The 25,254-nt window shown below is 37.6% G+C and overlaps 1 protein-coding gene across 15 annotated transcripts in view; it reads left to right on the top strand.

Moving 5' to 3' along the window:
* Window positions 1-25,254, top strand: part of CNOT4 (CCR4-NOT transcription complex subunit 4) — an 81,859-nt gene that overhangs the window by 33,561 nt on the left and 23,044 nt on the right. For 10 of the 15 annotated variants that reach the window (XM_074826936.1, XM_074826945.1, XM_074826934.1 and 7 more), the window contains exons 2-8: window positions 3,152-3,398; window positions 10,828-11,025; window positions 13,821-13,907; window positions 14,425-14,526; window positions 15,301-15,426; window positions 19,686-19,819; window positions 23,530-23,685. In XM_074826936.1, coding sequence (XP_074683037.1) covers window positions 3,225-3,398; window positions 10,828-11,025; window positions 13,821-13,907; window positions 14,425-14,526; window positions 15,301-15,426; window positions 19,686-19,819; window positions 23,530-23,685 — 977 coding nt within the window. In that variant the 5' untranslated portion in view covers window positions 3,152-3,224. The remainder of the gene's footprint in view (window positions 1-3,151; window positions 3,399-10,827; window positions 11,026-13,820; window positions 13,908-14,424; window positions 14,527-15,300; window positions 15,427-19,685; window positions 19,820-23,529; window positions 23,686-25,254) is intronic. The other 5 variants (XM_074826947.1, XM_074826944.1, XM_074826946.1 and 2 more) reach the window with 3 other exon arrangements.

Here is a 25,254-nt window from a genome sequence, read left to right as displayed (position 1 = left end):
AGACCCTGGTATAATAAACCCTCCTGAAATGGAGACACACTTCAGTGGAGAATCTCTAAATGGGATGCTTGAATGGTCTTTTCCCAAGTAAATAAATATTGCTTTTTACTTAGTTTCAAGAAACATGGCACACAGCTGCTCTTTACTCCTTGTTGTAAAATAATGGGCCGTTTGCTGACTGAAGCAAGCTATTGGCATTATTGCTAGCAGCTGCTGAACTCTTAGTGTTAACTTAAACAGCTCATAAATGTTAATCGTGTTGCAGTTTTGTTAGAGCTTGTCTGCATATCCCAGAGGCACTAGCTAATATGTCACACTTTTTTCACATGAACTGATGACAGTTCTTAGCAGAGATTCCAAATAGTAACTTCATAATTCAGTAGTTTTGCTGTGGTGGCTGAAGTTTCTTCAAAATTGCACTTTTAACTACAGCTTCACTCGTAGTAGTATAGCTTTATTTAGACATGTTTCAGTAGGCTCAAAGCTGCTGAGCATGCGGCAGAATGAGTACACAGTCGAAGGGAATATGCTGTCTGCTTACTGACCTGTTGTTTGGAGATCTGTGACAAAGTCAAATCCAAATCTAAACTGAACAAAATCCATTCAGTTTATCCCATGGTTCAGTTTAAAGTTACTTTCATATTGTAATTTTTTTGCTGCTATACAAGTGTGAAAAGTTTGCAGAAAATGTAAGGGTTGATGTAGAAATGTGTGTAAGTTATCTGCATAATAAGCAATTAAATATTGTGTTGTGGCCTTTTAACAGCAGTCCCTCCCACTCTTCAGCCAGTGGGAATGAGTTCTTAAAAAACAAGACAAAGCTCCCAAACAAACTGATCCTTTCCTTCAAGTCAGATTTTGCTAGTGTTCTCTGTAGAAAACACTGGTAAGGTCCCAGAACCTGGTTTTGAGCCTGTCAAAATGATTGTAAATATAGAACTAATGAAAACATAGATAATGAAGTAAAAGCTGCAGTATTACTGTAGGAGGTTAACTTTTTTATTTTAATCATTGTGAAAGTCAGAAAGAGGACAGTGTTGTTGCTTCTGCATGCCATATAGAGAAATTGTGCTACCAGTTCTAAAATCTGTTCTCTTGTCCTTACTTCTGTGTGAGAATACAGTGGAACTTCTCTCTAGGGCAGTGGTGTATGTTTACCAGAACTGCACCTCGTGCCTAGAGGCTATACTCCCTACCAAGCTACTGGAAATTGCATAGTCTAGGCTTCTCGTATCAGCCTGTGAGCACAGGTTAACCTAAGTATAATGTGCTTGTTCCTGTACAAAGCTATATACTCTCTGCTGTGTATCTGGGTGATGCTTTGGTTGTCTGTGTGTCTGTGTATGCTGTTCTTCTTCAGGGTTCTCTCCTGTCTGCTTGCAGAGGAATTTTTGTCCCTGAAGAGATGTACAGGAGAGGGACAGGTATTGCAGACTGATGCTAAATGGATCCTATCGTGTAAGGTGGGAGGTCCCAACTTGAGCTGGAACCTCTCAGGCTTTGCAAGATAGACTTCATGCAAGGAAGTATGGTTTAGAGTGTGGAAGATCATAAAGAGGACTGGCTCTTTGTAGTTGTTACAGTTTCAAACCAAAGATACATAAGGCTAACACTACAATGTACAGAAATTTGTGAGCAAGGGTTTGATCACAAAACATTCAGTCATCTTGTTTCCAGAACAGGAGTAAATGTCACTCTTCTTCGAGTAGGTGGATGTGAGACTTTATTTCTGGACTTCCTCCTAAAAGCCTGGAGAAAGATTGGATAGTACGTGATCTAGTAGTTTTTGGTTAGAAATGAAACAAAACTCTCTGGGAAAGTAGTGGTGACTCCGGATTGTGCGTGTGGTTAAATTATAATTGCATGACTGATGTTTTGGGAAAGGCATAATTGTAAAAAGAATTTGGTAATGTTTGAGAACTTTTGAGCTCAGTTATTTGTAAAGAAGTGGTGTAGTTTATTACAGAAAGTATGACCATCCAACTATCAGTTCTGGTCACATCTTTTTCAGTACTTTTCAGTGGGATTCTAGGTTGTGGTGGGGTGGTTTTTCCTCCAAAAGGTCCACTTAAAAATTCTACTGTTGCCCTTTAATTTTGTCCCATCTACATGCATGTTTCATGCAGCAGATTGAGACAGCTTGCTGAGATTAGATACAACTTCAAATATCTGGAGTGGTACTTAAACAAAGAAAGAAAGAAGAAAAAGCCCTAACTGATTGCTTGTACAGTGATAATTGCATATGCCCTGTTTTGAGTCTGAAAGTAACTTTTTTGTACTGCATTCTTAAATGGGCAGAATTGAAGCATACTCAAATGACTGAGTTCAAGAAATGAGTTAAGAAAATGGTGACCTGAATTTTGGTTCTCTTCAAAATTCTGATCCAGAAATGCCATACTGGGGCTGCAGTGTAAGTTAAAACTTAGGGTTTTTTTGACCACATGTATTTATTTGGACTTTGGTGTGAATTGGATGCTGATGAAAAGCATAAATGACTTGATGAAAGTTGTCCAACACATGTAGAAAACTGTGTACCTGACAAGTCTTAGTTAATGCTATAGTCCTAAGGCTGATCTCGGAGATCAGTCTCTGGACCAAAAAATGTGATGGACAAAGAAATGAATCCTCCTGAGTAAGAAGACTTCCTTGTTTTTGTTTAGTAATTCGGTAACCCTACTGAAAAGTCTGAATGGATGACCTAAATGTTGTTCTAAATCTCTGATTGTTCCAAGTCGCTGAGCAAAGGAATTAATTGATCTTAAACATGAAGTTCTGCATTCAAGGATTTGACTTTGGATTTGTAGATTTCAAGAAAGCAATAGTTAAAGGAACTAACAGCACTTAGAATCAATGTATGGTGTACACTGTTGAGCATTTTTTTGCAGCTGTACAGTTTGAAATCCAAATAGGCTAGTGAACTGCCAAAGAAGTGCTTGCCTATCCACCTAGAGAGGTACATCACCAGTACCATCTTTCATATTACTCGTGTGACTCATAAGTAGGAAGAGACCCCCCAAGTTTATTAGGGAGTAACTTGTGTGTTGCTAGATAACTTGTTGGGGAGAAGGAAAGCGGTGAAGAATGAAAGTATTAAAAGGTGCAAAAGAAAGATTGTCAAAAGTATTAATCACCTTTTTTTCCCCTCTTGCAGACCTTCAAGTGCTGACCTTCTCCTCTGTCTATTAAGTTATTATAAACTTTTGCTGCTCTGCGAACATATAAAGATGTCTCGCAGCCCTGATGCTAAGGAAGACCCTGTGGAATGCCCCCTTTGCATGGAGCCTCTGGAAATTGATGACATCAACTTCTTCCCTTGCACCTGTGGCTACCAAATCTGTCGTTTCTGTTGGCATCGTATCCGCACTGATGAGAATGGACTTTGTCCTGCTTGCAGAAAGGTAAATATCCTGGAACAGCGGCTTGTCTTGCACATATCACAAGGCTCTTGCATTGTGTTGGTACCAAAGACATCCTTTTCCTTCGGGGAAGCATTCTTCTAGTCATGGCCTAGATCAAGGGTGAGGTGTTGGATCTTTCAGATTCAATCTGCATATGTGTCGAAGCTGTTGTGCAGCAACAGCTAGTCTTGGTTTGTTACATTGAGAACTGGATTAATAGGGGAAGCTGTGGATCAGAACCAAGGCATGCTGATGCTGGGAGAACTTCCAAAAAAAAAAAAAAATCCTTTGAGTTGGGGTGCTCATGCATTGACGAACTTTTTTCAGGAAGGACAGTGAGGATTCCAGCATCAGGGGTTTGCTGAGGGCCAAGGTTCGTCTAAACTAGCAGACCTGTCTGAGGCAAGCTTATAAAACACCTGCTTGTTTTGTTTGTGGCACTGGAGCTTTTAATCCATATTTTTCTGGACACTGAACATGTAAAATCTTTGGAAAATAAATCAAATGGTGTTAAATTTTAAAGCATTTCAAAATCTGGTCTATTTGTCTAGTATATTCTGGTCTTGTTGCCAAATGCTTAAAGGTAGTGCTTTGAGAGTCACAATTTCTCCCTGTCTTAATTGATATCTGACTGATACTTTGGCCACAACCATAAACTTCAGCTTCACTAACTTGTCTGCTTTTTCCTTTGAATTATTTCCCTCTTCCTTCTAGTGTTTTACTTAACCTCATTATTTCCTTGTTTAATAAAATTCTTTCTCAATATCTTCTTCTCTTTAATGACTTCCCTTGATTGTAACTTTCTTGCCTGGCCTTCCTTTTTTTGTAATCACAGCTACTTAAGTCCCCTCTTTCTCCTGCAACTTAATTGTGATCCCATCCTCAGTTTATGCCTTTGTTGGCTTCCTGTCTCATATTACAGCTCCCTTTTCAGACCCCAAGTAATCTTAGTTGGTCTCACTATTCACTGCCACAGCTTTCTATAAGCACTTCCAGTCATTATTTTCTTGCTGCTCTTTTGGACTTTGGTTACACCAGACCTATCACTGCTAAACTGTGTTTGGATGCCTCTGCAAGCGTGAAGGCTATTGCACAACAACATGTGTTTGTTAACAAATAGCACAAATTGCTGTAGTATTTGAGCTGTGGAAGATCCACCTGTCATCGACCAAAACAGTCTCCACATGTGATACCTGCTGTAGATGACATATGCTGTATAGTAATTTTCATAGTACAAGCAAATTTCTACTCTTCTGGTACAACATGAGATTGCTGGGTTTTCCTTGTCTAAATTGCTTCATTTGTCTGGATTTATTACACAACTTTTTGCCAACAACTATTTGATTCATCTCTGCCTGTTCGTTATTAGAAGTTTGTGGAATATATCTGAAAAATCACAGAAGCAACATGCTGTTCACTGCCTCTGGGTATCTGAATTCTTTGAAATATGGATGCTGCTACAGCTGAATTTCTTAATGTGGAATAATCTGGCGTATGATTGGATGTGTAAATATTTTGCTGAGTTGGATACAGTTTGCTCAGAAGTTGTTTTGGGAGGAAAGCTAGGATGAGTGCTACAATGGAAGTGAAGCACACCGACCATTCCAGGGGAGGAAGGAGGCCTCTTCTTCAACAATGGATGAGGATTATGCTCTTGGTACTTTCTTCATCCATGGACTGCAAGATGTTCTTGAGTAGAGTTGCAGCTATATCACTGGATTGTAGGAGATTTGCATGGAGGCAGCTGAGGAGTACACTCCTTTCATGGCATAGACAAAGACATTGTGGTGCAGAGGCCACATCACGATCTTGGGAATAAATCACTTCAAGCTATGTTGTTGATGGCAGCATCAAATAAGTCTGAAGAAGCCGTGGTTTGAAGTGTGCTGGACTTTCTGAACCAGGTATGTGTTTTTGTGTGCAGTGTGTCTAAATAGTTCCTGTCTGTGTGTAGTAAGGTTTCTGGGGGAAAGATCTAAGCAGTTTTCAAATTCATATCTACTATGGAGTGTATTGGTTGTGATCACTTAAAATGCTGAAGTACTGAAAATGGTAAAGCAACAAAATTTTTGCAGGAAAGTTTGTGGTAGGTACTATAATTTCAACAGGTACATCATGTTTGTAATATGTATACCAGTGAAAGATACAGCCAAATGGACTGTGAATAAACATATATTAAAGCAAGGCTGAGTATGTTATGCACAATTACATCATAGAAAACTGCTATTTGTGCCGATGGTATTGAATGCAGTGCGAGTTTCAGTGGTTTTATCACTAGTCTGTGTAGAGGAGGAATGAAGAAGTTTCCTATCCAGGGATTTTGGTTGAAGGGGTTGGGGGAGATTTTGGAAAAGTCTGTGATAAAGTAGTTTGGCTGCATAATATAGTGGTGCCTGTGCCATAAGTTTGATAGATCCTAACTGTGCATTGCATATATACCGTTATTTTCCTAAGCTTCTCTAATCTACTTCTAACTGAAAAGATGTTAGCTTGCAGCTTTTTCTACAAAGGAGAAGATGCTTCTACATGCTTAAAATGTTATAAACATTTGCATGTGCAGACTGTGTTCATGTGGTTGAAGTCAATTGAGTTAGTGTCTCAAGTTTCCTCCTGTTAGTAACAGTAGTGGACAAACATTTACTTTGTTTTGATTTGTGAAAGTAAGGTGCTAGTATGAATTTAGCTTGAATGCTGGTTGGAAACTCGTACTTGTTAGTCTTAACACATTAAGAGCTTTCTAAACTTCATCTCAATCTCCTGAAATAGACTCAGAAAAAAACTGTTTAATTCATTAACTATAAAAAGTACTTCCTTAAAAAATAGAACTGACCTGCTTTGAGTTCCTGATGCCCTCCAGAATTGTAGATGTAGTCAATTGTAAGATACTAAGCAAGCCTTCCTGTTTTTTCCAGTTGATTTCTTAACTGTGAATGAAATAGCAGCTAACTTGTCAAATTAAAATGAAAATATGCTGTCCTCAAAAGAGACTTCTGTAGCCAAAAGCTGGTTTACAGGTTGCCAGACTTGCTCCTTGTCAAGACAGTGATTTTTCTTTGCAGTGATTTTTCTTTTTTTCTTTAAAATTCAGCAGCCTAGGTACTGTTTGTCATATGAATAACAAATTCCACTTCTGTTGCTTGTGTTGCTTTAATAGAGCATAGCACCCTCAGACCTTAGTGTCGGTTGGTGCAATTTTTAAATCTAACAAAAAGAAGCCTAGCTCCTTCACATTTCTTAATTGCTTTGCCCTTCCACCAAATACCCTTAACTTGATACACAACTGCTGTTGCAGTGTGGCTTTGCCTTGTTCTTCAGTTCTTTGATTTAGCGAACTTAATTCCTGCTAGCACCTTGTGTTAGAGATGGGGAGAAGTAGTAAACTGCTACATTTGTCACCAGAAAAACTAACGTGTTTTAGGCATGCTTTTGTCCATGTTTCTCCTCCTGCTTCTATGTAAAAGAAACACCTGGTCTTAATGCACAGTTTCCAAATACCAGTTGTTTCTTCTGGTGTTTTTAATCCCAGAACTGAGTAGTTTGGTGCAACAATTGATATTTAGAAATTACTATTTTTTTTTCTTGATGTAAGTAGTATGGTGTATACTATGCATAATAAACATTATTGACTTTCTCTTGTATTTCTCATTTCAGAACCTATTCTGTAGCAAGGCAACAACTGGGAAATGTTGGTACATCCATTGTGTGGAAGGAATGTGACCCATCTGGGAATGACAAAAGCCAAGTGCTTGATAAATCCCAGCTCAGCTTTCAACAATTGGGAAAATGTGGGGAAAAAAGTCAGAAAGAAAACAAAACTTAAATGACAAGACAAACTTAGGAAGACTGAGAATTCTTCAAGGGCCATCTCTGATTAAAGAAATGAGACTACAGAAGAGACATTTGAACTTTTGATGAAGTTTTTAGGACTATCAGCCACTTGCAGTTAGTGTAAACCAAATCTGGTCTTTTTCTGTGTTGGCACATCTTGTTGAGGAGGCTTCCATGCTTTTTGCTGAAGAGGATTTGCATAACTTAAGTGGAGGGTATCAGCTAAACTCAGTGAATCAGTGATGTTGATATCTTTGTCTTGCATCTGAACATACATAAATGCTGATAACACTTGATATAGCTACTTTGCTTGGATCTCAAATCTTCTACCAGCTAAGAATTGGTGACAGTAGGTTAAACAGAGATCTTGCATTTCGGGGGGGTGTGGAGGGTGTGGAAGTGGTCATGTCAATAGCATTGCCACTTTAGGTGTTCCTTCTGGTACGTGTGGTCCTCTCCCTACCCCTATGTTGTAGGGTTAGACAGAGTAAACAGATGAAATGGTACTGTGAGATACCCCAGCAGTCAATCCACCTTGCTTGGCTTTCAGAGCCATGTTCCTCCAGCCTTTCCCGCATGCGTTCTGTCTGTAGTTGAACTATTATCTGAGTTCATGAACTTCAGCGCTGTGGGAAGCAATCACTCTGAAGATGAAATTATTCATTGTCCTATTTGTAGACTGACTTTATGTCCTTATTAGAAATCCTGTTCTTTTCAAATAGTACTGCTTAGAATTAGCTTCTGAAATGTTGGAGTTGTGCTTACTTGCCTTGCTCCCTCCTTAAATGCACAGTATCTCTTACCTGTCATTATGCAACACATATAGGTAGGAAAATCCATCTATCACTTCTTAGGATTGGGTTTCCGATTTATTCTTGGGATTCAGGATGTGCACAGAGATTTATTTACAAGTCCTCCAAGTCAGGATATCCAACTACTCATATTCCGTAGAAGCATAAAACATGTCATAAGTGATAAACATACATATGAAGCATTTTGTATATAATACACCTCTACAGTATCTAGTGAGAACTTTTGGTGATTCTGTTGCTCAAACAAGTGCTGTTATCCATGGTGGCAAACTGCTGCTACTTCTTAATTGTTGAAGTCTTTATTTAGGCAGCCTCATAATTTCTGCTGAGATGAAGACATTTCTCTTCCTTGATTCCTTGATTCTGAAGTTGCTGTTTAGTTGTGTGCCTCCCAGCAGTTCTTGTGCTCTCCTGTACAAATACAAACTACTAGTTTTACTATGGACAAATAAATATTCTGCTCAGGGTTATTCTTGAGCTACCTGGGATGTTTCCTGCCTAATGTTCAGGACCTCCAGTAGCAAGTAGCAATGCAGAGGAGGAACATACTGTCTGACTTGGTTCTCATTTGATGGCTATACTTGGCAAGAAAGAAGCTGATGAACTTTGTCACTGTTTGCTCTAGTATTCTTGGACCTTCAGGAACCTTACTGAACCTAATGAAAACCATGAATTCGTTTCTTGCGCAGTACCGGAGAGCAGCACGGTTGCACGCCTTGTTTTGTGTAGCATGGGATGCGGAGAAGGAATTAATCTGTGAAAGGGTGGATTGTGGGTATAATACCACATAACTTGATGTAGGGCGAGCCATTTTATTTTTGGAACAATATCTACCTTATACTGGTGCACTTATTTTCTTCCCATTCCGACCTGAACTCGACTGTGATAACTGAATTAACTCTCTATTTGTCGAGCAGTATTCCTCTTCCCTGAAACAAAACAATATCTATTCTTTGTTCTACGTGATTGACTACACAGACTTTGAGAAGCTCTTTAAATAAGTGAAATGCCTTGCAGAATTATTCTGCATCTTCGAAGTCTTCATGTGTACATGTGTTAAAACACAAGATAATCATTGTCTATAGTTAATCTCAAATGACTTTACTATCCGGTCATTGCTGTTCATCAAGTACACTGTGAAATCTGTATAAGGTATTCAGTGTTACTTGCGAATAACATAACTTTTTAAGAAATGGTACAGCTTTAACTCTTCTTCAAGGGTAATATGAGTCCTCATTGTGTTTTCATGTTAAGGACTTAGTTGTGTACCTTTGGCTACTGCTAAAGCATCTTACAAGTTTACATTCCTTTGTGATACTAAAAACATGTACTAGAGGACTTGGTGTTAAACCACAAGATGCCGTCTGCTGAAGTCGTCTGCAGCATACTTTCAGAAGATGTCTCAAGTATAGCCTAATGGTGGTGAACTTTAAACTCTTTAAACTGTAAAATGGGCCTTGTTTTGTTTGGGGATGTACTCAGAAGACTATCAGGTCTGAGCACTTGGTGGCTCTTTCAGTAGAATCATGCAAGTATGAGGAATATATGCTTTTAACCTAAACCTTATTTTCACCTGCTGCTGTAGATTTTTCTCATGTCATTTAGTATGACAACTAGTTTTGTATTCTGCCATTAACAGTGGACAGTCAGGGAAAAGTCACATACACTTTTTGTTGGACTTGCACACTGAAACCTTTGGTTATGGTAGCACAAGCAAAGAACTTAGGTCAACATATTGGTGACCTTAGCTTCCTTATCTTAAGTCTTTATCTTAATACACATCTGTACTCTTCTCATTTTCTACTTCATTTCGCTGTTTAGAAACACTTCTTTTTGTTTGAGATACAATTTTACATGTTTCTTTCTGTGCTTATTGTTGCTTTGTATATAAAGTGTGAAATTTAACTTTTAAGTCTGAGAAAACTGGGACAGCTAAGGAATATGGGACTGCTTTGAGGGGTAATCTGGGGCAGAGGACAGTGCACTGTGATCTACAACACCAGGCTAAAATAGTGCCTTTATAGTGAAGCTCTGCATGAATAGAGCAATCTTTCCAGGTAACTCTGAGGACATTTGTACTTCTGCTAGATACTTTCAAGATTAAAATCTACAGTGTTAAGTCTGTGTTTGAGGAGTTATCTGTAGATGATAATCTTGAGGTTAAAAATCCACCATTGTCCAGGGAAGACAAAGCCCAAGTTTCAAAGTGGTACCTAAGCACGGCAAGAATACTCTGAAATCAGTATGCAGTAACTGTATTGAAATCTGTCTCTTTGCTAGGAGAAGTTAACCATGCAAAGATTGAGATGTGTAATGGTGTTACTGGCTTGAACTTGGTGGGGCACTGAAATTACATTTGTATTTTGATTTCTTATCCTGTAGACTTTAATACGCTTAAGTATCCAAATCTGTATCAGACAACTAAATGTAAAGTGAATATGCAGGACACGCTTTCACCCTGCTTACTACGCTACGTTAGTGAAGTCTTAACAGAGTGTGTTGGCTGTCACGTTGCGGCTGCTTGCAGTGTTACCAAACTGAGTAGGCAGCTGGGTTAGAATGTGGTTATTGTCCAAATCAGTATCATGTCTATAAATAGGAGAATTCCATGAAAATATGCAAGATGTTCATCTTTCCCAAAGGACTGAATAAGCTGCTTCTATAATGTGACTGGCCATAACAATCCGAACAGTATAACAGAAGAAATTTGTGTGTTAGAACATCAAAATTAATGATTTTCAAATATGTTGTTTCTTATGGGTTGTTTTAATGGTATTTGTTATATTTAGCCATATCCAGAAGATCCAGCAGTGTACAAACCACTCTCCCAGGAAGAGCTGCAAAGGATAAAAAATGAAAAGAAACAGAAACAAAACGAGAGGAAACAGAAGATATCAGAGAATCGTAAACATTTGGCCAGTGTACGGGTTGTACAGAAGAACCTTGTTTTCGTGGTAGGGCTATCTCAACGCCTAGCAGATCCAGAGGTGAGAGGTTCACACTTACAGATCTTGCTCTTAACTTACTGTCAAGAACCATTAGAATACCCTTGTGCCTGCCCTTGTCTGTTTCCCTGGTGGGTATAAAATGAAGTAGCATTGAAAAGGTTCACTACTGCTGAGGCCCCTTCTTCTTAAGGGAACCTACTCATCTTCCTCCTCCAAAACAGCCTCAATATGTGTTCATGTCTTGGTTTTGGGAATACAGATGCTGTTTTTTTTGTTGAGGAAATTGTTCTCTGTATTTGTTTAAAAATGGCTTGTTAAACTAAAAATAAGCTTAAGGGGGTTTTTTTAGGTACTCATTTTCCTAGGCTGGATCTGCTTGTACTATACAGCTGTGTCGTACACCACCAGTTCTAAAATGGTGGCTTGGTTGGATTAAAGAACAAATATAAAGGGTAGCACAAACCTGTAGGGATAGAAGAAGAAAGCCAATTCTTGAATTGTAACTAGGAAGGAGCATAATGGTGATGTCAGTTGAGGGGGAAAAAAAATTAGTAAGAGGAAGACCCAGGAAAGAGTTGGCTTCCTACTCTGCATCATCAAAAAGAAGCTTTTTCATTTGACAAAACTGATTGCGTTTAAAAGGTTTTATCTGCTTCCATCATCAGTCAGCTGCAGCTGGCTAGTGGTATTAGCTCTAATGAGTAAAAGTACCTTGAATTAAAATATGGAGGGAGTGTAATATGGGTTAAGATGGATGGCTTCAAAGCTATTGTGCCTAGTTAAATTCACCTGATTTGACTAAATTGTCTGAAGAAATCTCAGATAGAAGTGGCTCTTTTTGAGGACTTGCAGAGTATGGGCTACATTTTGGTAGAGTGGGAAAGAACAAATGTAAAAAGCTGCTTTTAGTGGAGAGGGAAAAAAGGAAGGGAAGAGAAAAATCCAAGTTAAACAGATCTGGCATATAACACTTCAGTTCCTACAAGAATATAGTAACAAGTGTTTGCAAGCAACTGTCAGCACTGGCTTGGTGCTATTTATTACCAAAAAATGTATTTGGTTTCTTTGACCAGATAGAGGATTTGTGAGTAAGAGAAATAGTATATACAGCTAAATTTTTTTTTAACCTCAGATAATTCTGTGCTGAGTACTTTGAGTAATTAGAAGTGGATTTGTTGGTGTAGTAAGGGGTGGTAGCAGTGTTGTACTAGGTTTGGTGGTAGCAGTATTCTCACTAACGTACCAGAAGATAATGTGTACTTACTGGATACTGCATATAGCACCAAAATTACTTGATTTTGAAGAAACCTAGCCTGAAAGAGAGAGATGGGCTAAAAAAAATTACTCAATATATTCAATTTAAGTTTTCCACTTAAGCAAGTGAAAAACTGAGCACAAAGATAGATGATTCGGAAGGGGAGATTGGCTGCTATTTCTGGAACTAGATCTGTGGATCATGATGGAGTACAGGTGGATCCACTTCTGGTGACATGCTCTTGCAAAAAATTGTGAAGGCCATGCTGCCATATCTTATCGGGAGTATAGTCTGCAAGACACTTGAAGAAACTCTTCCGCTTTACTCAAGAATGTTAGTCTCCTCTGGAATGATGCAGAAGGGTGGGTGTAGGATCTTTCAGAAGGGTGTAGATCAAGTGAAGAGCAGTCAGAAGAGACCAGTGAGTGACTGGTTGTCTATATACAATGTGTCCTGCAGTTCTACAGGATGTTCCAAATGTGATTTATGCTGATCTTGAAGACCTTGATGCTCCCTTGAGAAGGGAGAGGAGGTGTTTAAGTAAAGAAGTTCTTGGATAAGTACTGTGCTGATGTTAGAGAACACTGTAAGACTGTACAGTGTTAATATGAAGATGAAGCTGGGGAAACAAATCTTCCTTTTTAACCTCTTGGGTTATCGTCTAGAGCTAGAAATACCCTTGGCTTATCTAGCTTCAGTCTGAATAGTCCTTACTTGTGTACCTCCTTCCAGCGCAGAGATAGATAAAGAAAGGCTTTTGGTACCAAAAGCGTCAGATACAGTGCCAATTCTACTGGCACACAGGTAACTGTTATTCAATATAATAATATGCTAGAGATGTTCCTGCTTTGCACAGGATCCCTAAATGGTGTGTTATTACTAACTGATGCAGGGAAGGGCAAGGCAGGAGACTTTATTTTTTCTTCAGGTGTGTGATATTCACTCATTCATTTTAGCATGATGTTGATTCTGAAATGTTTTTTCTTGCCCCAGGGAGGTGTCATGTATTGTTGTCTTGTACTTAGTCTGGTCTTCTGAAAACTTGAGGCTATCTTGAGCTAATTGCTTGACTCTCTTTCTATATGGAGTGGCACAAGTGAGTCAGGATTCAGCATTTTGTTCCTAGCAATTAATATATCTGAACGCAAATTTAAGGTGGTTATTTTAAAACTGAATGAATGTGATTTTTATTTTTTCCTCAAATTATAAAATAGATATATACAGGAATATTTCATGCTGAATGGGATGTATCTTCCCAGGGTAGGATTTGGGTAATCTGAGCGCCAAAAGAAATTTTAAAAAAATACAACACAAAATGTGGAATATCTCTCATTTAAGTTCTTCACTGCAGTGGCAACGTACTCTGTATTGCAAGTAACTATGTTTTACATTGGAAAACAAATCTACATCTACATGCTTTGTAGGAATCTACAAATCTACATCCTCCATTCTTTGTAGGAAGTCTTTTTTATTAGTTTTTTTATTAAAGGCTTTACTTGCACAGTTATACAGAAAAAATAAGTACAGCCCTGTATGTACTAACTTTCCATTGTACGACTTAAACTTTTTTTTCTTGTAGGTTTTGAAACGACCAGAATATTTTGGGAAATTTGGTAAAATACATAAAGTTGTCATTAATAACAGCACATCATATGCAGGCTCACAGGTAAGTCAGAGGCCTCGTGATTTTTTTTATTCCTTTAGAGAAAATACATGTGTGCTGAGTGAATCTGGGGCTCCCTATTTCTGATTAAGCAATAGGTTAAAGTAAAAAGAAGAAAACCAGCAGCATTGCAAAAATCAAATTAGCATTAAGTTACTGAGGCATTATCCAACCAGACTCAACGTTGGTTGCAAGATGCAATGTAGAAAGATTAAAGACTGGAAGACAGGATGAGAACCTTCAAAGAAGCAGCAGTGTGGCATTTATTCACTAATCTGCATTTCAGGGATAAAATACCTCTAAGTATTTTTAGAACTTTCAAGCAACATTTTGATGCATTTCTTCTTTTCCCCATTCTTTATGTATTGCATCTAAATTTTTATGAATTCTACCATTTTTGTCAGTTTTTCTGTTAAAACATCTAGCTGTGAATATACCAGTTTATGAAGTGAGCTGCTTAAAAAGCAGATCTGTGTAGGGGAAGGAAGAAATAAAAAAATATGGTATGTTTTCTTTCTAGGGTCCAAGTGCCAGTGCATATGTAACCTACATCCGGTCAGAAGATGCTCTCAGAGCCATACAGTGCGTCAATAATGTGGTGGTAGACGGCAGAACACTTAAGGTGGTAATATGTATATGTGCTAGGACACGTAATACTAGTGCATAGTATAAACTTTTGTTTGTATGGATATGTTTGTGTTGATGAACAAAAATGTCCAGTTTCTTGGGTATTGGGTTTTGACCTACTTTCCTAGCATTAATCACAACATGGCATTTCAACGAGCTTCCAGCAGGCAATGTTTTAGGGGGTTAGCAGTTAACTTCCTAAAACAAAAGTTTGAGACAAAGAGATGCACCACATCCCCCTTGTCACAGTGGCTTTTTTGCTGTACAGCTTAATAGGACAGTGTGAAAACCTGATTATTTGCTTTTACAGACAATTTCTGTAATCCAAACACCACATCTCTCAAAAGCTTCCTATCAAATGCAGGTTTTTTTCTTTGGTATATGTATAAACTGGTGGCTATAGAAAATCAGCTAGTTAATATTCATTTCCTGACCCTGCTACAAAACAGTAACCTGTTTCATGTAATACAAACTTATAATGACTTATATGGCTTCTCATGATTGTGAATGCAAAAATTTACAGAGGCTATTATTTTGGCGTTTATTTAGATTGGATGAAAATAGATATACATTCTAATTAACTAATCTTCAAGTATATAGATTCCTTACAAATGGAATTCCTAGTCTATCTGCATCAAAAAGTGCACTATGATGGAACTTCAAACCTTGGGAAGGATTTTTTTGCAAATACAGGTTTTTTTTTCCTTATGCTGTAAAAGGCATTCTTAACATCCAGTACTTAAGTATTTGTTTTCTTTTTTTCCTTCAGGCATCATTAGGTACAACAAAATACTGCAGTTATTTTCTAAAAAATATGCAGTGTCCAAAACCAGACTGCATGTATCTACATGAGCTGGGGGATGAAGCAGCCAGTTTCACAAAAGAGGAAATGCAGGTAAGTGTAATGAATGGAAATATATGAAATGTGGCATGTATCTATTGTATATACTTTAGTCTAATGTGTGTATAATGTAGCCTTTTGCTGAATGTTATGGCAGAGATGAATTTTGAAGTCCAAAAGGTGATTAACGAGTTGGATAGTGGAAATGAACAGTTAGTTAAATCTTTTTCATTGCATGCTGCTTTTAAAGGCTGAAAAGTCCCCCTGAGTGTTCATGAGTCAAAAAGATGGAGATAAACTCTTAGCCAAGAATTCAAATAACCTTGAGTTATCTACTTGCTCTTTGTTCACACCAATGCAAGGTAATGTATGTTATTTTAAATCTCTGGAAGAAGTTAGTGCAGATCTGGGTTTTCCTGTAGGTTTTGTGTATGTGGCCAGTTATTGTGGGTTAACTATTGTACTGTGATTTGACTATGCTGTCTGAATTCTGATATCCCTTTTATGAAGGGTGTAGAAACTGTTTGGAAATAAACATTGAAGGTAACTGTAATAGAGCATAAATACTGATGCAGGGACATCTCAATATCAAAATCCTTGTTATCTAGGATAGGGAAGCAAGTAAATGGATACCTTTACTTTCTCAAAGGTGGTGCATTCTGAGGTCTGTCTGGGTCTGTCCCTCTACATGAAGTACAGTAAAGCTTTTAAACACAGTCTCAAGTATGCCAGCCTTGCATCCATACTGTAATTTTTGCACGTGGTCTGTCTGAAGCAGGGTGGTCCCCACCCCTAGTGCTAGCATAAATGTCATACAAGTAAATTTTATTTCATGTGTTAAGCTGCTGTAAGCCAGAGGATAAGGAAGAATGCCCATATCTATTATACATTTTTTTTCCCACAAATTAGCAGTTATTTCTGAGGATTTCAGCTGCATTTTCATAAATTTAAAAAATACCCTGCTGGTTCAGATGAATAGTCCCTATAGTATATATTTTTTCACGGATAAGGGCAATAGGAGGTGAAATTCAAGGAGAACTTGCAAACCAGGCCACCTTTCCTGTTCATTTCCCTGTATTTCTCCCACCACCTAGATCTGTTATATTATACATGTTTGAGGGTATGTTCCTCCTGTCTAGACTTTTTACTTTTTTTATAGAGCTGTCAGCCATGACTCTTTAAAAATTTAAGTGCCCTTCCTAATGATGCCCAGCACATTTTTTTGTTTGGTTGGCAGTGCATAATTAACTAACAGTTTCAGAGATCTGTTGGCAGTAGCCTCAGTATCTCTTCACTGAGCTGTAACAGCCAGTTCACAGATCAGTAGAGCATTAGTATGGTTTTAGGCTACTTTTCCCTTGGTGTGTTACCTGACATGTCTCTGGTGAAACTTATTTGCTACCTTTTTGCCTGTTTGCTGAGTTCTCTGTGGTTCTTTTGGAGTTCCTCATTATCAGCATGGCATTTTACTACCAAAAGAGCTTGGTATTGTCAGCAAAAAAACTTGGTCTTTACTCCTTTCTCATGCATGCTGATGGTGTTGCATAAAATTGATATCAGTCATTAGTCCTCATCACTTGCTTCTACACCCTGAAAGAGTGACCAGTAAGTCTTCGCTTTGCCTTTCTATCTTCATACCAGCTTCAATCCACACAAGAACCTTTCCTCTATCTCAGGTCACTTCTGTAAATAATTTCTGGTCTGAAACATTATCAAACACTTTTTGAAAGTTTTGAGGATCCTCTTTATGCTTATTGACACTATAATAAAATTCCATCATGTTAGTGAAGTAGGATTCCCTTTACAGAAGATGTTCAGATTCATTCTCAGCAGATTGTGTTTATTCATGAACTTCTATTTTTTTCTTTTTTTTCTTTTTTGAGATAGACTTTATAATCTTAGGAGGAATGGAGGTTGAAAACAGTCTGTAGTTCACAGGATCTCTTCTACAGCCATTTCTGTAGGAGACAGTGGCAGTCTGTCAGTCCTCTGGCCTATCTGCCAGTTAAAATTGATAGGTTACAAACCTTGGCCAAGAATCAGTTTCACATAGGAGTTTCTTCAGAAGTCTTGAGTGGCTTATACTTGATCTTGGTGATTTAAATGAATCTTCCTTTTCGGTTCCTTGTTACATTCCTTAAACTTTCTTCTTCATTTCATGCAGAAGTGCATTATGCTTTCAGTGTACCAGCTTTCTGGAGTTTGGGTTAGTGTCAATGAATTTACAGGTCCCTTTCATGAGATTGAATGATCATTGTCACAGACTCTGATGCTCTGTTTTAAAAAAAAAAAAGGTCAATGGATGAACTTACATTCTAGATTCAATAATTGTTAATAGAGGTAAACATTGTAACAAGCCGAAAAGAACTGGTAGAACTCCAGGAAGCCTCTGAAAATGAAGTTGGCAAGTTAGGTAAGGTAGATTGGAGATGCTAAGTTTGGCCTCTGGATTGCTTGTTATAAAGCACATTTACTGCAAGATCCTAATATAGGATTTTAGTCTTGTTTCTTTCTTACGTTTATGTGACAGGTAAGTGAGCTTAGGACTGACTTGGTGTTCCTGGCCATGACATTCAGTCTCTTGCCATTGAAGCCTTAAGCAAGATGAGATATCCAGAGAGGTTTCTTCTTACTCAGCTGCTTAATGTTTCCAGGGCAGATCTGTGTATCTGAGCTAGTTGTTTATATTCTATTCATAGTGGATGGCAAAAGAAGCATTTCCAGGGTGCAGTTTATCTCAAAGTTTGCATTTAGGTGAACCACACTTCTTTCTACGGTAGGTAGTAGCTTGGCTGTAGACACTGACAAAGTTGGGTAAGATGATGCATCCACCAGATGTTTCAGTGTCCTTTTTTGAGGGTTGTGTAGTTGACTGCATAGAGAAAGAAACATTGAGAATCAACCAGTAATGGAGAACTGGAGAAATAAGTAGCAAAAAACTGGAGATATTTACAGTGTTTGACTGACTTGGAGCATTGAAATGGGATAATGCAGGTGTCCTTCTGAGGGAGCCCATAAGGGAATTTAGTTTCTCAGCAGTACTGTTTTCTGAATTTTGTCAAATATTCCTGCTTAATTTTTTTTTTAAAAAAGAAAAACAAGTAAAGAGTTTTCTTTTAGGTTGTAATATTTTTCTAGGAGGATGTCTACATTGCCTGTGCATCAATTCCGTTCCTGTTCCAACAAAACATTTATAAAGAGAATGAATTAAGTAATGTACAAATGTTAATTTTTAGGTGTGCCAGTGGCATGAGAGCTTTTAAATCAATACTGTAGATGTGGTAGATAATAACATGTATGTTCCAGACTTAAGATGCAGAAGGCCTGGCTGTAAATCTTGGTGCTTGCTTGCTTTGCTGAAGGACATCTCTTAGTATCTGGAAACTGTAGATAAAAGCTATTGACAACTTCAGATTCACTGTTCTATTTTTCATCTTGATTCAACTCAACTTACAACACTTAACTTACAAATAGTAATTCTTAGGTTGGAATGGTATAACAACCTACAAAAAATGTGAATGCTTATCTTGGAACTTGTTTCAGATGTTGCTTTAAATGTTGCATGAGGGGTGGATCTTGCTGGTTTTAAGTGTTTAGCCACAGAATGTTATAGATAAGCTAGACTGAAAAATACTTTCTTCTTTCATTCACCAGATGAAATATTCTGGAGTTGGATTGGGCCTCCTCAATTTCTGAAAGCAAGAAATTGTTCTCAATTAATTCAGTTAGTTAAAAGAATTTCATTTTTTCAGTTATTAAAGAATGATTTACTAGTTATTGCTCAGAATATCTTGCTTGTCGCATGATAGTTAACACTCAGACCACCTCAGCTATTTTTATTAAGCCAATATAAAATTACTTCCAATTTGGAACTTTTGGTTTAAAAGAGAGACTCTTTACTCCTTCCCATCTTATGAAAAGCTTAGTATGGTTGACATATCAAATGCAGACTGTCTTGGAGATTTAGCTGTTGGCGATTTAGAAAGTATATTATGAAGCTCTTGATCAGAACTGAACAGCAAGTCTAATAAGGTTGTAACTATCTACCTTCTTTAGAAGTCTCCAAAAAAATTATGAACTGGTAAACACGTGCAAGTGATTTCTAGGCAAGCTTTAGATTTGTCGAGATCATGTCTGTGCTGAGATTGAGAAGCACTGTTTTGAGTTTGTCAGGAGTGACCTATTAAATTGTTAAAGCTCAGTTACTGAGCTTTGGGACATACATATGTACATTTATATATTAAAAATGGTTTATATCTATAAAAATATATATTAAAGCAGTATTTGTTCATTGTGATTTTCTGTTTCCTTAGGCGGGTAAGCACCAGGAATATGAACAGAAACTACTGCAAGAATTATACAAACTAAACCCCAACTTTCTCCAATTATCTACGGGTACAGTTGACAAGAACAAGAACAAAGTGACAGCACTGCAGAGGTATGATGTGTAAGTACTGATGCTGGGACTGCCTGACTATGCTCTCTTTCTGGTTATTCCCAGAGAAAACCTCCTTATTCCTATTGCATCCCTTCAGTTGTCTGCTCTTTTTAGTGGCTATTACATGATAAACTCTGATACTAGTTTTCTCTGTGCAGAGAGACATATGCACCACTTTGTTCTAATACAAAGTGAGTGTGAATCTTACTTAGTAAATAAGTGTTTTTCTGCTGTGTGCATGTGGATCAGAACGAGGTATTCTTAGTCTGAAAGATGACCTTGTATTTTATATTTGCATGAACACATAATATTTATTGAAGACCAGATGTCAGCTTTCTTGATATGATGTCATGATGAATGAAGTCTATTCTCTCACCACTGAGGCACCTTATAGTCTTGATATGTATGTTTTACATAATGATTTATAGTGCAGTCCTTGCATTAGGTGTAAGGACCTTGGAAATTGAAAGTAAAATCAGTTTCTTTTGTATGAGTGAGAATTCACAAGATGTGAATAAAATTTCTTTCTTTCATCTAGTAAACTTAAATGATATGTTTTTCACTATGTTGTCATTTCAGTTATCACTTATTACTGTTTGTTAATATTCTGTTGAAGTAGTTTGTTCAGTAAGTTATGAAAATATTTCTGTCTATATGAGTACATAGTCATACAAAGATAAATGAAAACCTAAGGTCATCAGTCCTTAGGTGAATTAGCCACTCAAATGTCATATTTAAGATAAATAAAAACTGTTAACAACTTCCTCCACTCCTTTTTGTAGGATTTTCATGATGAGATGGGCAGAGTGGAATGTAAAAGTTAAATTGCACTTCGTATGCACCTTGGCCTTGTAATCAGAGTTTGTGTTGTGTGCCAGTTTATCCACTACTGAATTTTTCAGACAATAATTTGCCACTGGCAGCATCACTGCACAACAGTTTAAGCAAGGAAGTGGGTATTGTCTAAAATATTGCCAATGGAGCTTGAATAAGCAGAATACAATTTTGAGAACAGGTATCCCAGGTGGTGTACTGAGATTATTTTCTTTAACTTCTGGAGGAAGTGTTGTCTGCTCTTTGCAAGTGGTCAGGACTCCAGGTGGATCTTTTCTTAAGGACTGTGCCACTTCTTATTTCTTGGGCACTGGTTCAGCATTGACTTAGAAGGTAGAGTGCAGTGAGTAAAGCAAATACACCACTTCCTGCATTTGGGTATTGATTATTTTTATGTTCAAAGTCTTGAGCTAATCTTAATTTGAAACCTAATTAGATCCGTGCAAAACAAACGATACCAGTGAGGAAAGAATGCTCTGTCTGAAACTGCAGCAAACTTTTAAACCTTCAGAAAGCAATTATGAACTGGAGCTTGGCCAATCTGTGGTGCTAACATTTTGGCACTTGTGGAAAAAATGGCTCCAAAGGCAACAAGTGGTCTGGAGTTAACTTCTCTTGTCAGCTGAACAGCATCATCATAACACAGACTCTGTTCTTTGCTAAAGGCTAGGCAACACCTTTTGGGTTGCAAAGTGAGTTTCTTCTTGCAGCTGGGATTTTGAAATGTTTCTTCAAGTCCCATCTCATTAGTACAAAATGTAGCTTGTGAGCCGGTGAATGCATGTTGTTCTCCTTCACAGCTTTCACACCCCAATTGGGTTCTCATTTTTGTCAGATTCATTGATATGATGCTTCTGACAGTCTGTCAGAGCCTCTGACAATTTTGTGGTTGTTCTTGTGTTTTTGGGGTGCAGGATTTCTGTTTCACTCTGGAATTGAACAGAAGTTGTGTTCTAAATAGTAAATGTTTAATTATAAATATCCAGTAGTAGAAAACAGTTTCTTAAACTGTACATAAATGCTTTTTCACAATTGTGTTCTAATTTGAAAGGTCCTATTTGCAGACCTTTTTTCTTGCTGCTAAAGACAAATGTTAAAATAACCCAGTGCCACTTTGTGTATGTGGGTACTCATCTCTTGGTATGTCACTTGATAGTCAATAGTGACTGCATTCTCTTGCAATTAGAGGTATATTCCACATTGAAAACAAGCTTTTTTTTTCCTGCTGACATTTTCCTGAAGAACTGAAATGAATGCTTTCTTATGCTACAAGTGGAAACACTTGTTAAGCACTTGCTGGTCTTGGAGAATAGCCCTTTAGAAGCATGCAGCTTTGAACTTAAACAGAACAAAAAAACCCACATGCACAAAAGCCCACCCCAAACCAAACCAGTTTGTTTCTCTTTACCTTTCTCCTTGGGTGAAAAACTGACTTTTAACTGTGCCATTTTAAAGTTCGTTTTGGCGTAGACTTTGCACTGCAGCAGACATAAATTTTGATATTTAAAATAAATCTGTTAATGGATTGAAAGCCTTGTTATATCTAGATGACAGCTCACTTTTGTAGGACTGAGAATGTTTAATGACTGACATAGTGCTGATGATGTGTCTTCATTCCTTGATGTTCAATATCTGATCAGCTCACTATCTCTTATTTTAAATGTGTACAAAGCAAAGATGAGATCTGTAAATCAGGTCGAGGCTCTCATCTGTGTACATATTCTATAGGTATATGAGAAATGTGGAGGTAGAATAGCAAATCTACAATACTAACTGAGATTTGAGGGTAGCTAATGCCAATTTTATCTGAATAGGAGCAGGAAACACTAGAGGAAACTGCTTGCTATAAGTAGCTATAGGAATTTCCAGATTCTGACTGTGAACTTACTAAATTGACCTAGAGATGTAGAGTAAATGTTGGACCGTGTAATAAGAACATATTAATGAAAGGAGACATCAGGAGGAACTTAAGTACTGAAAAAAATTTTTTAAAAGCTTCTTCCTTATGAAGACAGCACTTGGACAGTAAAAACAGCATCCTAATTAAAGCAAAGGAAAAGCTAAAGTTAATAGAAAAACTGGAGAACACAAAGGCAATTATAGTAGAATTGTAGGGTTAGTGGATGACACTGTATTTGAATGCATTCAGTTACAGATGATACTTCAGCTCGCTTCAAGTTGTATAAAAAGTAACTATTTTCAGCAAAAACTTGGGCTTTGAGTCCTCTCTTGAACTTTCAGATCTAATGTACACTCTGAAATTAAATTTAATGCTACTTTATAAAAAGGAAGTAATTATGGCTTTAAAATAGAAATGAAGGGAGCAGTAACTTGAATGAACAGTGTGTTGACTGGTCTCATGGTCTGTTAGTAAAACTGTGGACTCTGGTGTAGGCGTTAAACACAAACTGCATCTGTTGGGGCCAGTCTTGATAGGGCCTGGAATATAAAACATGTATTTAATAAAAAAAGTTTAGTTCATGATTTACAAAACTTACAAATACTTATGGGATAAAGCAAATAATTCTAAATGAGAATGAGGTTTGTGTAGGTCTGGATAATTGAAGCTTTTTATTTTTTTGGTTTTTTTCTCTCCCCCAAATGGACAAGTTTGGACTTCAGCATTGGCAGAGCAGCTATCTATTCAGTGAAGAAAACAGAATTCCCCTGGTTTTCTCTCCACTCCCTATCCCACTAATTCTTTTTTTAAGTCATCACCATTTAAAATCTGAGAAATAATATCCAGATAAATCTATTCTTATAGATTGTCTGGCACAAGGATTCATTTCCCCAGTGCTTACGATTTTTTAAAACACTTTCTTCATAACTTGAACTCTTCTTTTTTGTTTTGTGTTTTTTTTTTTTTTACTCTTGCCTTTTTCCAGACCCAACAGTAATAACAAAGATGCCTGGCCATCATTACAGAGTTCAAGTAAATCAGCCAACGGTTTAACAATGGAACACAGGAAAACGCCTCCTATATTAGAAAATGGCACAGACCCAGAACATATGACTCCAGATGGTGCAGACTCAGATTTCGGGTAATTGTGCTGCCTTTTATACTTCAGATAGCTTGCTTTCTCTCTCACTATTTGGTGTGGAGGGAATGATTCTCCAGTCTCTCTCTCTGGTTGGAGAGCTGGATTCAAATCCTGACCAGGTCACAAAAAGCTGGACTTAGCCTAGCCCCTGTGAAAAAGACTGAATGGCAGATTGTGCAGCAGAACCCTAACATGAAGGTAGTAAGTGATGCTACAGGTAAGGTCTGAGGGGAGCTGAATAACTAGGGGATCAACAGCTTATATAGCTGCATGGTCCCAGCCAGAGCTGAGCCCTTCATTTCTATACAGAAGCTTCCACAAAAGTAACACGCTAGTTGCTATACATCAGGAGGCTTGTCACTTGGAAAAGCTTCAACAGAGGCAAGCTCAATGTTAGGGCTGAATATTTGTCATCTCTTTACAGTGGTATGTTCCAGAAAAACAACTGCAGAGGTAAGGGTTCCCTGATTATCGCTCAGTAACAGGAACAACAGGGCAGCAGATTCATCTGAGGCTTTTTTGTGCAGAGGAAGTAATTCATCTGCTTGCAATAACTTCCTTATTACTAACCAACATTTTTTCCTCTTGGTGCTCTCCTTGAATAGAATTGGTGTCCTCTTCCATCATAGCATCACTTGCAGTTCTGATTATAGTCTGTAGTCATGCTGATTTGTTTTTCATGGACCCCCTCAGGTAACATTGGTTGGGCTCATTCGGAGGTTGGATGGGGAAATAACAAGGTAAATCCTAATATTTTAAGAAGTGGTGTTGCCAGTTAGGTAGTTGATCTTCATTTTAAATCTATATTGAACCAATGCATTAACATTGTGAGTGCTGTTGAAAGTGGTACCTTCCTGTTAGATTTAATAGCAGTCCTGTTGAGCTGTGATCAGAGATCCTATGGTTGCATTTTTGGTAGTGACATGCAGCTTCCTTCTTATCTTTTCTGAGAAGAATGTACTAAACGTAGGTAAAAATATGGTAGTCAGTAGATAATGACTCTTGTTCATTCTTGTGGGCTGGAAGTCTGTCTTACAATTAAAGACTTCTTAGGTTCAAGTATAATAAACATTTTCAGTATTTAGATTGTCATTAAAAGTTGTCTTACACGTAGCTTTTTAAACTGCATCATTGTGACTTTCTGTCAGCAGCTTTCAGAAAAGAATTTGGCTGTAATATCAGCTCTACAATTAGAATGATTGTGTAGTGAAGAGTCAAAAGCAAACTTTTGTGCTATATGTATTCAGAAATTACTAACCCAAGACACTTTGTTCCAAATGGAAGAACTTTATTCATGCTGTTTGACCACTGAGTAGAAAGTATTTGTAAATCTTAACTGGAGTAATGCTTGTTTGCAAGTACATTCCTCTGATTTTTCCTTTATAGTCATAAATACTTCAGCTTCAGTTATCTGTTTGAGATGCCAACTCAATCAGTGTCCTTTTGCACAGAAATTGTTTTTATTAATGGATTACTCTTACACAGTTTCTTTAGAATGGAGGAGAATTAATTCTGCTGGGTTTTGATCCTAGTTATTCTGGGATGGGGAGAACGAATACAGGGGGAAGC

The sequence above is a fragment of the Strix aluco genome, chromosome 5 (assembly GCF_031877795.1).
Source record: "Strix aluco isolate bStrAlu1 chromosome 5, bStrAlu1.hap1, whole genome shotgun sequence".
Taxonomy (NCBI): Eukaryota; Metazoa; Chordata; class Aves; order Strigiformes; family Strigidae; genus Strix; species Strix aluco.
Note: the sequence above shows the minus strand (reverse complement) of the source record. Positions and strands in the feature narration are given on the sequence as shown.